This window comes from Coenobita brevimanus, chromosome 76 (assembly GCF_032717465.1).
Source record: "Coenobita brevimanus isolate Jiangsu-jjx chromosome 76, ASM3271746v2, whole genome shotgun sequence".
Lineage (NCBI taxonomy): Eukaryota > Metazoa > Arthropoda > Malacostraca > Decapoda > Coenobitidae > Coenobita > Coenobita brevimanus.
This window is the reverse complement of record NC_137029.1, coordinates 25,061,701-25,075,518: the sequence shown is the minus strand read 5'-3', so window position 1 is coordinate 25,075,518 and position 13,818 is coordinate 25,061,701. Positions and strand designations below refer to the sequence as shown.

General features: G+C 42.2%; 1 protein-coding gene across 2 annotated transcripts in view; it reads right to left on the bottom strand.

The window, feature by feature from the left end:
• The window catches only part of sif (guanine nucleotide exchange factor still life), a 945,217-nt gene that overhangs the window by 147,004 nt on the left and 784,395 nt on the right, over nucleotides 1–13,818 (bottom strand). For both annotated transcript variants that reach the window (XM_080278922.1, XM_080278921.1), the window contains exon 25: nucleotides 9,020–9,196. In XM_080278922.1, the coding sequence (XP_080135048.1) occupies nucleotides 9,020–9,196 (177 nt within the window). The remainder of the gene's footprint in view (nucleotides 1–9,019; nucleotides 9,197–13,818) is intronic.

Genomic DNA, 13,818 nt, shown 5'->3' with positions numbered 1-13,818 from the left:
CAGGTGTGTGTGTGTGTGTGTGTGTGTGTGTGTGTGTGTGTGTGTGTGTGTGTGTGTGTGTGTGTGTGTGTGTGTGTGTGTGTGTGTGTGTGTGTGTTTACGTTTTCTTCCACCAATCCAAGTCCTTTATCAACTATTTTCTTCCTTTATCCTCCCCATCCATGACAATCATATTATCATTTATCCTATCCTATCCTTCCTTTCTCTACCTTGTATATCCTTCCTTTTCTCTCCTATCCACCCCTATCCACATCTGTTTTCCCGCTCTATCTTTATCTTTGTCACTGTCTCCATATCCAAGCCTGTCTCTCTCTCTCTCTCTCCCGGACAAGCGAACAATGGAGATGGAAATGAGTTCCGTAGAGTCAGGGAAAGTCCCGTATGCGGACCTCCCCCCTATCTCTCCCTCTCTCTCTCTCTCTCTCTCTCTTACACACAAACACACACACACACACACATACATGGAGTGTGTGTGTGTGTGTGTGTGTGTGTGTGTGTGTGTGTGTGTGTGTGTCAGCTGGATGCGACATAAAGCAGAGAGGGGGGGGGGGAAAGGGTAACTGACTGACGAGGAATGCACCAGAATGTTACAAGATTTACTGCCATGACCGATACAAGGGAATGGGCGGAGGGACAGAGGAAGAATTAAACAATGAGGAAGTGACTCGCGGGAATAAAAACAACTGTCGTGAATTAACCCAACATAGATGATCAGTAGTTTGTGGTGAGGGAACAATTACAATATATAAAAATGAGTGACTGAGAAGGGGAGCACTCAAAGAACCGCCCAGACTAAGAAACGCAACCATCACTTTACAATCCAGGTCACTATTTTCAGATCAAAAGGGCGAACAGACTGGGGTAAGTAGGATCTTCTCTAGAGGAAAAGTTAAAGCTGGAAGTACAATACCCTTATCATATCTTCAGCCCGTCAGTCAAATAATGGGACAAAAAAAATCTCTCTCCACTTTTCATGCTGTCTCATCCAACGAAGCTAAAAGAATAAGCAAACAAAACATCTTCCAACAAAGCTACAAGAATAAGCTAAGGCAATGACGTCATCAACTGAAGCTATTAACTGTTCATCCGTTACCCGTTGTCAGAAAAACGTTACCTGTCCAAGACCACTTTTGCTTTTTAACTGTGAAGGTGGTTGTTAATTTTCGTCTGTTTTCTAACCCATGAAGTTATCTTACCGTCGTCCTACTTATGACTTAACATTATCCTTTTCATCTAGTTCGTCTCACACCATCCTTTTCATCCATTTTTTTTCTTCGTTAGGCTCTAGATCCACCAGTTGGGACAAGATCACACTAATTATACGCCTTCCTCTTTAGAAGTGACGTTAATTTACTCTACGGTGTTACTCTGATTACCAGTGACTCTACATCTCATTCTTAGTCTTCGTCTGTTGTTCTGTATCTATAGCCAGACGCCTTATTCCCGGAGGTGGTGGCCAATAAATCGCCTCCGTGTCACCTTGTCCTCTGCCATCAAGCTGCTCTCCATCCTACCCACACCACCTGATGACTGGGGACAGGGTGCGAGAGGGGCGATACGTTCCTGGCAACAACCTCCAGGATTAAGGTGTCTGTCTATGGGGAGATAAACTGACACATGGGCAAAACCGACTATGATTAGGCTTTATAACTGAAACTGCCTATTTTAGATTACGATTTCCAAATTTCTTCGTACACAAAATGACAAAATGTATGAGGAAGGCGACTTGAACTGACAGAGGGAAGAGAGATGAGTGATGACAAAGCCATTTTTGTGGATGCTACCATGGATGAGCTCAGAAAATAGGTGTCTGGCAGCCGATGAACAGGTGTTGAAAGGTGTATAAACTGACGAGAGAGAGAGAGAGAGAGAGAGAGAGAGAGAGAGAGAGAGAGAGAGTGTGTGTGTGTGTGTGTGTGTGTGTGTGTGTGTGTGTGTGTGTGTGTGTGTGTGTGAAAACATATACAGGCTCTTTCTTCCCGCCTCCTGACCTTAAGCTCTGTAGCCACCATCAATCAGTGCAGCTGTACCTATAAATATTTACCTGCCGGGCTGAAAGGATGGTGATGTGTGGGGCAGGTGTCAGTGGAGGTCACCTGGCTGCGTTTAATCACTCCTATATTTACCTGTGTATATTTCTGTCCCTGGATCGAGGAGGCTCCCTGCAGTGCGTCTTGGGGCCGTCTTGCGGATGACATAGGAGACTTCGTAGCAACTTTTCCTTACCGATTTATTATGCACAATACACCGTGATGTTGCCTTTCATGTTACTTATGTATTTTAATGACTTTTTTTTTGAGTCTGCTTCATTAATGTACAGGATGATAAAAAAAAAAAAAAAAAGCAAAGCGCAATGTGCATAGTAAACAGCAGATGAAAAAGTGCTACGAAATCTCTTATGGCATTAAAGTGTACTGTGCAAAATAGGGCGCCAAGTGGATGGTGTAAATACAGGTGCAATGTACAAAATGCAGGTGTAATGGGCTGACGAAGATGTACTGAGTCTAAGCCACAATACAGCCCTTGATTACAGCCCCGTGTGTTGTTCAAATTAAAGTAATTATGTCCACGTATTTACCTTCACAATAAACACGATCTTACTGCGTGGGTGTAATTACTCCCCACTCCCTTCTTAATATGCTAATTTCTCCACGCTGCACGTCACTGTTCTTAGGCTCGTACTCTCGTCTGTAAAGGAAGTTCTCTAATACCTCTGCCTTAGCGATTTATTTTTGGATATGGCTGGTTAATATCCTCTGGTACGTTATTTATACGAGTATGGCGATATTAGAAGGATTTATGTAACACAGAAATGTCAGGAGAGTGTACAAAGCTAAAAAAAATCGCTTAAGATGATAGGGAGCCTCCTCATTCAACGGGAATATGCGCCACAGACTCACTCTCAGCTGAATAAAGTCGTCTGTCCTTAGCTGGAAGAGAATACTAGGGTTCCCTGAGCCTTGAGAGTAAATATTGCACATCAGAACAAGTTAAGATTTTCGTGTATATATTTTATGCAAACTCCCTTGACATAAAAGAGGATGTAATTAGCAAACAAAAGACGATACAGAGGCAGCATGCAAAATAAGTAGGTAAGAGAGAGATGCTAGTGAGTGGGAGAAATGGGGGGTTAGTTGATGTGAAGGTAAGATAGTGAGTGGGAGAAATGGGGGGTTAGTTGATGTGAAGGGAGGATAGTGAGTGGGAGAAAGGGAGGGGTAGTTGGTGTGAAGGGAGCATAGTGAGTGGGAGAAAGGGAGGGGTAGTTGGTGTGAAGATAAGACAGTGAGTGGGAGATAGGGAGAGGTAGTTGGTGTGAAGGGAAGATAGGAATGGTGATACTTCAGTCGAGGACACACCTTACAGGATGCGGCGTCAGAGATCACACAGATACATAGATATATAGAAAGATAGACAGGTAGAGACAAGGTAAATGGAAAGGATTTATATATGTAAACTATCTATCAACCTATTTATTTATCTATCTATACTGTATACATAAAGATACAGATAGAGGGATAGATATACAGTACACATATATAAGGAAAGAAAGACAGAAAGACAGACAGAGAAAAAGTAAATAGAAAGACAGTATATATGTAATCTATGCATCACCTACCTATTTATTTATCTATATATATTGTATACATGAATATAGATGCAGATTGACAGACAGAGACAGAGAAAGACTGCTACTGACACAGACTGGCAACAGAACGATGGATGAATACAGAGGTAGACAGAGATGGACAGAAACCGAGACAGACTGATACACAAAAAGACGGATATATATAGAGGTAGACAGACAAAGGAGAGCGAGCTAAACAGACAGACAAACACACAAATTTTAACAGATAAATCTCTCTCTCACTCAGCGGTTGGTTGTCGCCGTGGGGTCATAATGGTGGTGGTGGAGGAAGAAAGCCAATTCTCCCCCTCCCCCTCTCAGTCATTCCCTCCGCCTCCCTTTCCCCCCCTCTCTCCTTCCCCCATCCCTCAGTCATCCCCCACCCCCGGTCACTTTCCTCTTCACTCCCCCCCATATCCCCTTAACTTTCTTCCTTTCCCTCTCTCCCTTACCACCCTCATCTCCACCTCAACACCCCTCCCTTTTATTCAGTTTCTCCCTTCCTGTCTCCCCTCTTTTCGTCTACCTCCCTACCCTCCACTTTCCCCTTACCTACCTCCCCTTCCTCTCCTCCTCCCCTTCGTCTACATATGACCCATCTGACCTCTTCAACGCCCTCCTCACCCATACCTCATCCTGTCCTCCAGTTCCACCCTCCTCTCTCTCTCTCTCTCTCTCTCTCTCTCCATATCCTATTTTCTTCATGTATTCCACCGTACCACTATCCCTTTCCTATCTCTAATAAGTCTTTTTTGAGATCAACCTAGTAATCATAATGTCAGCACCAAGTATAACCATCCCTCCAATAATAATAATGCGCCAATATAGAGAAAAAAAAAAGCCATGTATCAGTTAACTATTATCTGGTATGTGAACACCCGATTGTCATGCAAACCTCGCCACTGTGGAGGCTGCATAAGTGTAAATATGTAAATACTGGTGTGTAAATATCGGTAAAATATAAAAAGCAAAAAAAAGTGTATGATCTGTATAGCAATAGTTTACATCTTAAGTGAAGCATATCTCGTAGAATTTCCTTCAGGCATGTTAGTTCTACAAGGCCTTTCTTCTATCCCCCCCCCCGTTTCTTTTTCATACGGCTCAGAGCTGAAGGATGTGGAAGGCAGGTTTGCTGTTACCCTATTCCAAAAATCTACCCAAGAAAGGACTGTACGGGTGAGGTCTTTGTGGTCTGTATATCCGTGTAACTCCTCCCATCCGCTTCGGTCACTAACCTTCCTTTAGAGGCATCACTTTTTCTGTCATCTTCCCCTACCTACCCCCTGCCCTCTCAGCCCTTTCTCTCCCCATCCCTCCCCTCTATCCATTTGTCCACCCACGCTGCATACCTCGAACTCCTGCTTCTATTCTGTTTGATGTCTCTCCACTTCCCAATTCCTTCCATTTTACTCTTTTTCCCCTCTCTGTTCTATCTATTCATTTTCAATCTCCTTTCCATTTTACTCTCTCTCTCTCTCTCTCTCTCTCCACCCCTAAAACACACACTGCTGCAAATTGGATTCCGCAAAGCGCAATATTCCACAGCCAGACGCCACCCCATGACACCATTTACCTCTCCCCCCCCCCACCGTGTCCTCTGCTCTCCTCATGGCCCTAGCGTCTATATCGTACGTCCTCGGTTGTCCTCGTAGCTATATAGTAAGTTCCAAAGTCATCCTCGCATCTGTATCCTACGTTCTGAGTCGTTCTCGTATCATTACTGTAAGTTTCTAGCCGTCCTCGCATGTGTATCGTAAGTTCGTAGTCGTTCTCGTAACTATTAAGTCATCGGTCGTCCTCGTATATGTATCGTAAGTCCTCGGTCGTCCTCGTATCTATGTCGTAAGTTCGTTGTCTTCCTCGTATCTGTCTTGTTCTGCTATACTGTTTTCTCATTGAACTGTCCTATCCTGTTTTCTTGTAATGTTCTGTCCTCTCTCCCTCTTGTTTTGTTTGTCTTGTCTTGTCCTGCCCTGCCCTGTCCTCTTGTATTGTCCTGTCCTGTTCTGTCCTCTCTCCTATCTTATTACATCATCTGATCCTCCCTCTCCTGTCATGTCCTGTCTACATATATTATCCTCCCCTCGCTCTCCTGTCTAGTTGTGATGTCTTACTCTGCTTTCATCTGTCCTAACACGCTCTCGTATTTTTCACTTTATTTTCTTTGCTCTGATTGTGAAGTGTGTTCGGTAGCAGTAAGGGCAAGGACAAACGTATTTACAATCAATCTTATATACAAATAAAGCTCAGGAGAGTTTATAAATATAGCCCATGGTGACATTCTTGCTGCCTTCTTCGCAATTATCCACAAGCTGGCATTTACACCATCACTGTTGCTTTTCTTTTGTCTCTGTTTGTCCTGAAGGGCACATATCTCAGTCTTGACCTTAGCAAGACCTGCAAATGATGTGACTATCTGTGAGTGAATTAGGTGCATTACTCTTGCCAAGAAAGTATGGACCAAATTCTGGACTTTCACGTAAGAAAAATATCTGATAATAAACGCAACTGTTTTCTATAAAAAGGGAAACAAAATAATATATTTATACTATGTCCCAAAAGCCAAGATTAAGTATCGTAAATAGAAAGATAATTAGCAAGGTCTGTATATAATTAAAAGCACAGCAAAATTATTTAATACGTTAACATACTACCAGGTTCCTTAATGATATCCTGTATAACTTTCTGAGTAATGTTAATCCCTTCACTGTGAACACAGTATTCTCGTTTACTACTCCTATCACAAGACTATCTGATTCACTCTACGAAGGACTTTATTAAACTAACGAGGCAATTATAGTCCTTCAGTCCTGTGGGTGACAAAGTATATGCACAGATAATTAGCCTATAAATACGTGATATGTTTACGCAATTTCCGGATCAAAATAAACATTGGTCACCTATGGAAACAGCCGTACTTTCTTAATAATAATGATGCCAATAGAGGGTTTAATTCTCGTCTTAATTATGTGTCGTGCAGAGAGAGAGAGAGAGAGAGAGAGAGGTGGGTGGAGTAGCCGCCATACCACCACCGTGACGGGGTGGACAATGAACGTCTATGGTGGTAGGGAAGAGGCCTACACCCCTACCCTCCTTCACTCTCTTCTCTCACTCTCACTAACTTTCGTCTCTGTCTCTGTCTGTCTGTCTCTGTCTCTGTCTCTCCATCCGAATAAAAACCAGACCATATACAGAAAGGATAGTCAAAGTTGTTCGTCTATTTGTGCATATTTGTATCTCTCTCTCTCTCTCTCTCCTTTCCCCCATCACTTATAGCCCCTTAATCTTCTCGTCTCTCTCCTTCTCCCTCTCTCTCCTTTCCCCCATCACCCAGCCCCTTAATCTTCTCGTCTCTCTCCTTCTCCCTCTCTCTCCCTCTTTCACCGTGGCACACCCAGCCTCTCATTACCGGCCCGCCCTCTCTTTACCTCTCTCCACCTCCGTATCTCAAACTCCCTCCCCATTTGTTCCCTGTTCAGTCTGATCTGTTCTGACCGCTGGGCATGTGCTCCCCCCCCCTCTCTCTCTCTCTCTCTCTCTCACACACACACACACACACACATCTACTTCAATATCTATGATGTAAGGCGTAGCTTGTGAAAAAAAGGGGGGGAGGGGGATGGATGGAAGGAAAGAGGAAAGGTGGGAAGGAGAAAAATGGGGGTAGGGGTAGGTGGTGGACGGAAGGTAGGTGATGGTGGCGGAGTAAGTAGAGGGGATAAGGGGAAAAAATAAGGGGGAGGAGGAATGTACGTAGAGTCAGGATCGATGGAGGAATGGAGGGTAGATAAGGTGGGGGGAGGGAGAGAAAGAATGTAGATATGGGGGGGAATGTAATACTAGGAGATGTTTGCGTGGAGGATAGTGGAGATGGGTAGGCGAAGAGGAGGGAAGTCAGCTGCTGGAAGGGTGGAGTTGTGAGTGAGAATAAGTGGTTTATGAAAGATATACATAATAACAATACCTCTATCGTGCTCCAGTTATTAGTATGGCACGCACACACACACACACACACACACACACACACACACACACACACACACACACACACACACACACACAGGGAGTAATGTCATCCACCCACCACACACAAAAAGGCTTCAGGTTTTGTCAGCACACTCCTCTATTCAAAACCAGTCTTCCTGAGTTTTTGTTCTGTACCTAAAAAAAATAAAAAATCAAACAAAAAGATCATATACCTGCCATTCTTTAGTCTATATGCGGAATATTTTTCGTTCTACAAAATGATGGATGCCAAATACAACACACGCAACTCTCCCTCCCTCTCTCTCTCTCTCTCTCTCTCTCTCTCTCTCACACACACACACACACACACACACACACACACACAAATACTCGTACTTCCTGAACATGAAGCATCGACAACTCATTTTTTTCTCAACACGTTAATATTTCAGAGTTTAACCATTCACACACTATAATATTTCTTCTCCCACAGCAACAACAAATCATAACTTCCCTTCGAGACCCCCAAACACCCATCCACTCCTCTTTTTAACAAGGTAAACATCAAAATATCTTGACCTCCACATCTTAAGATCCAAACATCACATTTCTTCTCTAGCAAAGGAAAAAAAAACATAAAAACACCTACATATTTTCACCTTGACATCCAAACACCCAACTGCCTCCCTCTTCACACACACACACACACACACACACACAAATCAATGGAAAAAAAAGTTAGATAATAAATACTTATGGTCCAAACATCACGGTCTCTTTAAATACAAACATCAAACATCTTAAAATCCAAACACAGAATATTTCCAAACATCGAAAATTTCCTTTATATCCAAGCAGCAAAATTTTCCTTGAAATTCAAGTGCCAAGAATTTTTTTGTTTTTAATGCAACCATCCAAAACTGTACATTCATCTAAAAAAAAATTCCTTCACAGCCAGGCACTAAAACTTTCCTTAAAATTCATGCATCAGACACTTTTTTTTTTTTTTTCAGCCAAGCATGTTACAGACTTCCTTTATATCGAAGACTTAAAACTTTCCCTAAAAATCAAAGCATCAAAAATTTCCTTAAAATCCAAGTACTCTATCAAAAAGTTCCTTAAAATCAGTCTCAGAAATTTCCTTAAAGCTCAGGTATCAGAAATTCCTTTAGTAAAAAAAATCAATTAATTTTCTTACATCAAAGGCTTAAAAACGTCCTGAACAACCAAGCATTAAAATCGTTCCAAATATCCAGGCAATAAACAGCTTCACACCCAAACATTCAGAATTTCCTTTACAATCGATCCTTTAGATCAAAAAACTATAACAATTCCACTAAAAAAAAAAAACACTAAACTTTCCCTCAAAACCAGGCAATAACAAAATTTCGTCAACAGCCAGCCTCAAAATCTTTCCTCCCTCACCTTGACGTATGTCTTCTCCGTGTCGACCAACTCTAGGATCACCTTCTTGAGCCTCTCCCCGTCACTGAGCTGCCGCGAGGGGGTGAGCTGGGACTGGCTCTGTGTGGAGGTGATGGATCCCGTGGGGCTGGATCGTCGCTCCACCGGGGAACGACACGCAGGGCCCATCTCATACGACTGCGGAACGACAACAGGATAAGCATGCATGTAGATGATCCATTACAAGTGGAAATGTTAGAAGGGAAAGAGACGTAGGTTAGATTTTGAATTCTATAGACTCTTTTTACTCTAACTTGGCCTAAATCTGCCGTCTCTCCTTGAAAACTCATTTGTAGCAGCAGATTAACAATACGGTATAATGCTAGTCACGAAGCAGTGCTATGGAAAGGATGAAGAGTCGTAGCACTGTATTTGTCCACCACTAAGCTACGTGAAATAAGTTGCAAAAGGACGATAACTTGGGCCAAGTTAAGGTGAGAGATATAAATGTTAAGACAGTGATAAATTAATAAATGAGGATGTAATGGCGAAAAATACCAAAAAATAAACATATAATCAAATTTTCTCTATCTGCACAGGTATGTGTGTGTGTGTGTGTGTGTGTGTGTGTGTGTGTGTGTGTGTGTGAAATGTCAGTTTAAATGGCAAATATATAAATGTCAATGCAATACATAAATTAGTGAAATAAATGACACAATGGCCTACATTTTAAAAAGGTCAGTGAAACGAAAAACAACATTATTAATATATGTGGGGAATATAAATGTATCACCATCATTATTTTTTCGAACCCTCATCCTCAATCACACATCTGCACCGTATCAACATTACCATAAATACTAATATTATCCTCAATTTCCATCATTATCCAGAACATGGCAAACTCGTCAATTAGCTGACAAATTGAGCCACTATCAGTTACAAACACTACCCTCTAATTACCGTCATAATCTCCTTAATTAACAACCACACACTCATTATTAAAGTTCTCAATGATACAATAAACGAGATATAGTTTTTAACACAACGTGGTGCACCTTTTTCACATTAACTTGGCCTAAAACTACCATCTTTTCATCTTGAGCGCTGAGATGTAACAATAGCTTAACATTAGAATATACTGCTAATCACGAAGAGGTGTTACCTGCAGGATGTTAAGCTCTACCGTTACCTGTTTCTGCTAATGAGACAGGCTGCAAAAGGGCGAAAATCTGGGCCAGGTTAGGGTAAAAAAAAAGGATAGTATTTTACCAACTTGATTATGATTACTGCTGCATTATATTCCTTCCTAAACCCCTCCTGGTGAAAGATATAATTTCAACTCATACGCTTTCGGTACAAAACTTATTATATTCTTGCTGTCGTCATAGTTATACTTTAATTTCCACTTATTTGGCGACCTGTACTTTGTGTGTGTGTGTGTGTGTGTGTGTGTGTGTGTGAGAGAGAGAGAGAGAGAGAGAGAGAGAGAGAGAGAGAGAGAGAGAGAGAGAGAGAGTCACCAGAACATGCCATAACCATTACTCACAAGCGCGGGGCATAATACTAGCAACGTCACATAAACCCTTGACGCCCGTGCAATTGTACAAAAAAAATAAAAGTTAATCACCCACACTTCATAAGCTAAACCCTCAGACATTAGTTACATGATTTTCAAATTAAAACCAAATGGCTTCCCCTAATTTGGCAACAGTGCGCCCGCAGTGTTGAGCCCCCCGGCAAAAAAAAAAAAAAAAAAAAAAAAGATTCGTAAAAAGGAAAAAATCGCCAATAATTTCATATACTGGTGTATTATTTGTTTTGGGGAGTTTTCAGATTGAAGTGCAATTTTTCCCCCAATGCTGTAGGCGATGTGTATTAATGACCATGTTGTGGAGTCTGACACACTACACTGAACTTACTCTGGACAAGAAGGGCAAAAGTTAAAAGCCGTGGTGCTCTTCTACAGAACATATGGTAGGCCTCTGAGCCTGTGGCGAGTTGTTCACCTACTGTTCTGGTATACAAGGCCACTGTAGTATCCAGGTTACCACAGTTAGCTTTCCTAACTGTTACCCTATACATTCACTTCGCCTACCAACACACAATGGGTGAATGGACACCAGAGTCGACAGACTCCAGCTACCAGCATCAGGACTCGGACCCTGGTACTATCAGGTATGCAGCTTCATAGCTAACAATCCTAATCACTGGGCCACCACGGCAATAAATTCGCAAATAATTGGCATTACCGGAGTTTTATTTATTATCTGGAGTTTGGGATAATTTTTCACACCTACAGCGTCACGCAATATTTTCACCGATGCTGCCAGTGATATGCACTAATAAAAATGTCAGTGCAGGGTGGCCAGCACTGTGAATTTTAACATGCTACACCCAACTTTCTATAGGCAGTGTAGTAATATGTGCAGCTCAGCATTTATGTCACGATTTTATATGCTGTAAAAAAATCAGAGTTGTTCAGTATACAGTATATTCGAACGGTATGGATGTCCTTTATACTGTATGTTACAAATTAGGCCTCATTTGTGAGTTAAACTGAGTCTGCTAAAGGGTTTACATTTCTATAAGCGGGAGTATCTCTTCGTGTGGCCCTGTCCGTCAGCCACACCCTAGGATTAGTCGGACGAAAGGTGGTTCACTCCTGTAGACTTGTTAGACCTATATTAAAAGCAGATGATATTGTTCAAAAGATATTAACTCTCTCTCTCTCTCTCTCTCTCTCTCTCTCTCTCTCTCTCTCTCTCTCTCCAATTCACAGTAACAGTCCTTGTCTTTTATATTTGCATACAACACCTGCTCATGAATTCTGTTTCCACGAGAGAGAGAGAGAGAGAGAGAGAGAGAGAGAGAGAGAGAGAGAGAGAGAGAGAGAATGCTGAATATCACTGAATGTTTATCCCAGAGTTAACATTTTCAAAACATCATCATCACTCTCGCATCATCATCACATTCCTTAATCACCTACACCCTTCACCACTTCAAATGCAACACAACCACCACTACACATTTTTACCACAACACAACCAACACTACAGCCTACACTTTACACACAGCCCTCAGTCAACACACACACCATAACACACTCATATACCCCCACAATCACCACCACACACTCACACACCACCACATTCATCACTTTACTTTCCCACACTACCACCACCACCATAACACATTTCGTACTTCCACAACACCACAACAACCTCCGGCACCAATACGCTCCTATACCACAACCTCCACCACTACATTACCCACACTTCCACACCACCACACTTTCCCACACTACCACCACAACCACTACCGCACTTTCCCATACTCTCACCACCTACACTCGCGGCGGGCAATTCATTCACAAAGCGACGATTTACAAAGGAATTAAAATTCATGGATGCAACTTGATCCTTCCACCCTACTCTACTCGGCAAGTGAGCTGAATGTGGAAGTGGGCATCGGAAATAATTACCAAGAGTCGCAAGAGATGCGAGGCACGGATAGACAAAGTTAGAATATGTTAGGGACGGGTAGGTTAGACAGGTAAGGGGAAGATAGACTGTTAGGTAAGGGGAGGTTAAATTATGTTAGGTAATGGGAGGCTAGGTTAGACTATGTTAGGTTTGGCTGTATGGGGTTGGACTGGGGAAGGTAAAGTAAAATTAGGCTGCTCTGGGTTAGATTAGGGGGTTTAGATGAATGCTATTAGGTCAGGTTAAAATGTAAACACACACACACACACACACACACACACACACACACACACACACACACACACACACAAACTAGCATCAAGTAAGGACCACGCACCTCTCCTCTCTCCTCCTCCCAGACTCGCTATTTACCCTAGTGATCAGCACCTTCACCACTCCTTAATCAATCCTAGCCAGCTTTTTCACCTAACCTTACTTTCAACTCAGGTCACCAGGTGCTCTCTCTCTCTCTCTCTCTCTCTCTCTCTCTCTCTCTCTCTCACACACACACACACACAACAAAAGAGGCTGATGACCGACATATATTCATAAGCATTTGTGGGCCTAGTTTTCAGACGAACTAAAAAGACGAACAAACGGAGATGTAGCTATATAAATTCACAATAATATGCAAGGGAAGACCGAAGCAGGTGGCACGTCTTCACCTCTGCACTGGTTGGTAATGATATAAACCTTCCCATATGGTGCACGGACAAAGATTTCAAACGCATCACACAAAAACTTGGGATCGGCCAATTCAGTATTAATAGTATCACAAAATAATCTCAACAATGACGACAGAAACAGACCTAAGCAGCATAAGAATTCATAAATTAAACGAAAAATGATGTCAGAGTTTCCTCATATACCCTTAGGTCTCTGAATCTCACTGTAGGCAGGCTGGTATCCACTAATATGGGTACTTAAAATCAAGAAAAAAATACGGGAAAAGGTAAATAACCATTCATTAATATAACCCCAAGATCGGTCTGTAACTGGTTCACCACTGGGCTGGATCTTTTGACAATCCAAACCTTGCCCCACCGGCAGGGATGAGTTGGCAAGGGGACTTTACAGGAGGACACCCAAGGTCTCTCACCTCTATTACCCCATCGGAGTTACAACCCCAGATTTCGTCATTACCAGCCAACCTAGCTATGCAGTTGTTAGGTAGGTTATTAAAAAGATATGAATATATAACACACCAAAGTCCGAATTTAGCAGAATTTCATAACATTTTCTACGAAAGAAAATATACAGATATCAGCTAAAAGACAGAGAGGATGATTCAGACAGTATCTACTTGTCAAACAGGTCACTGGAAGGACATGAAAA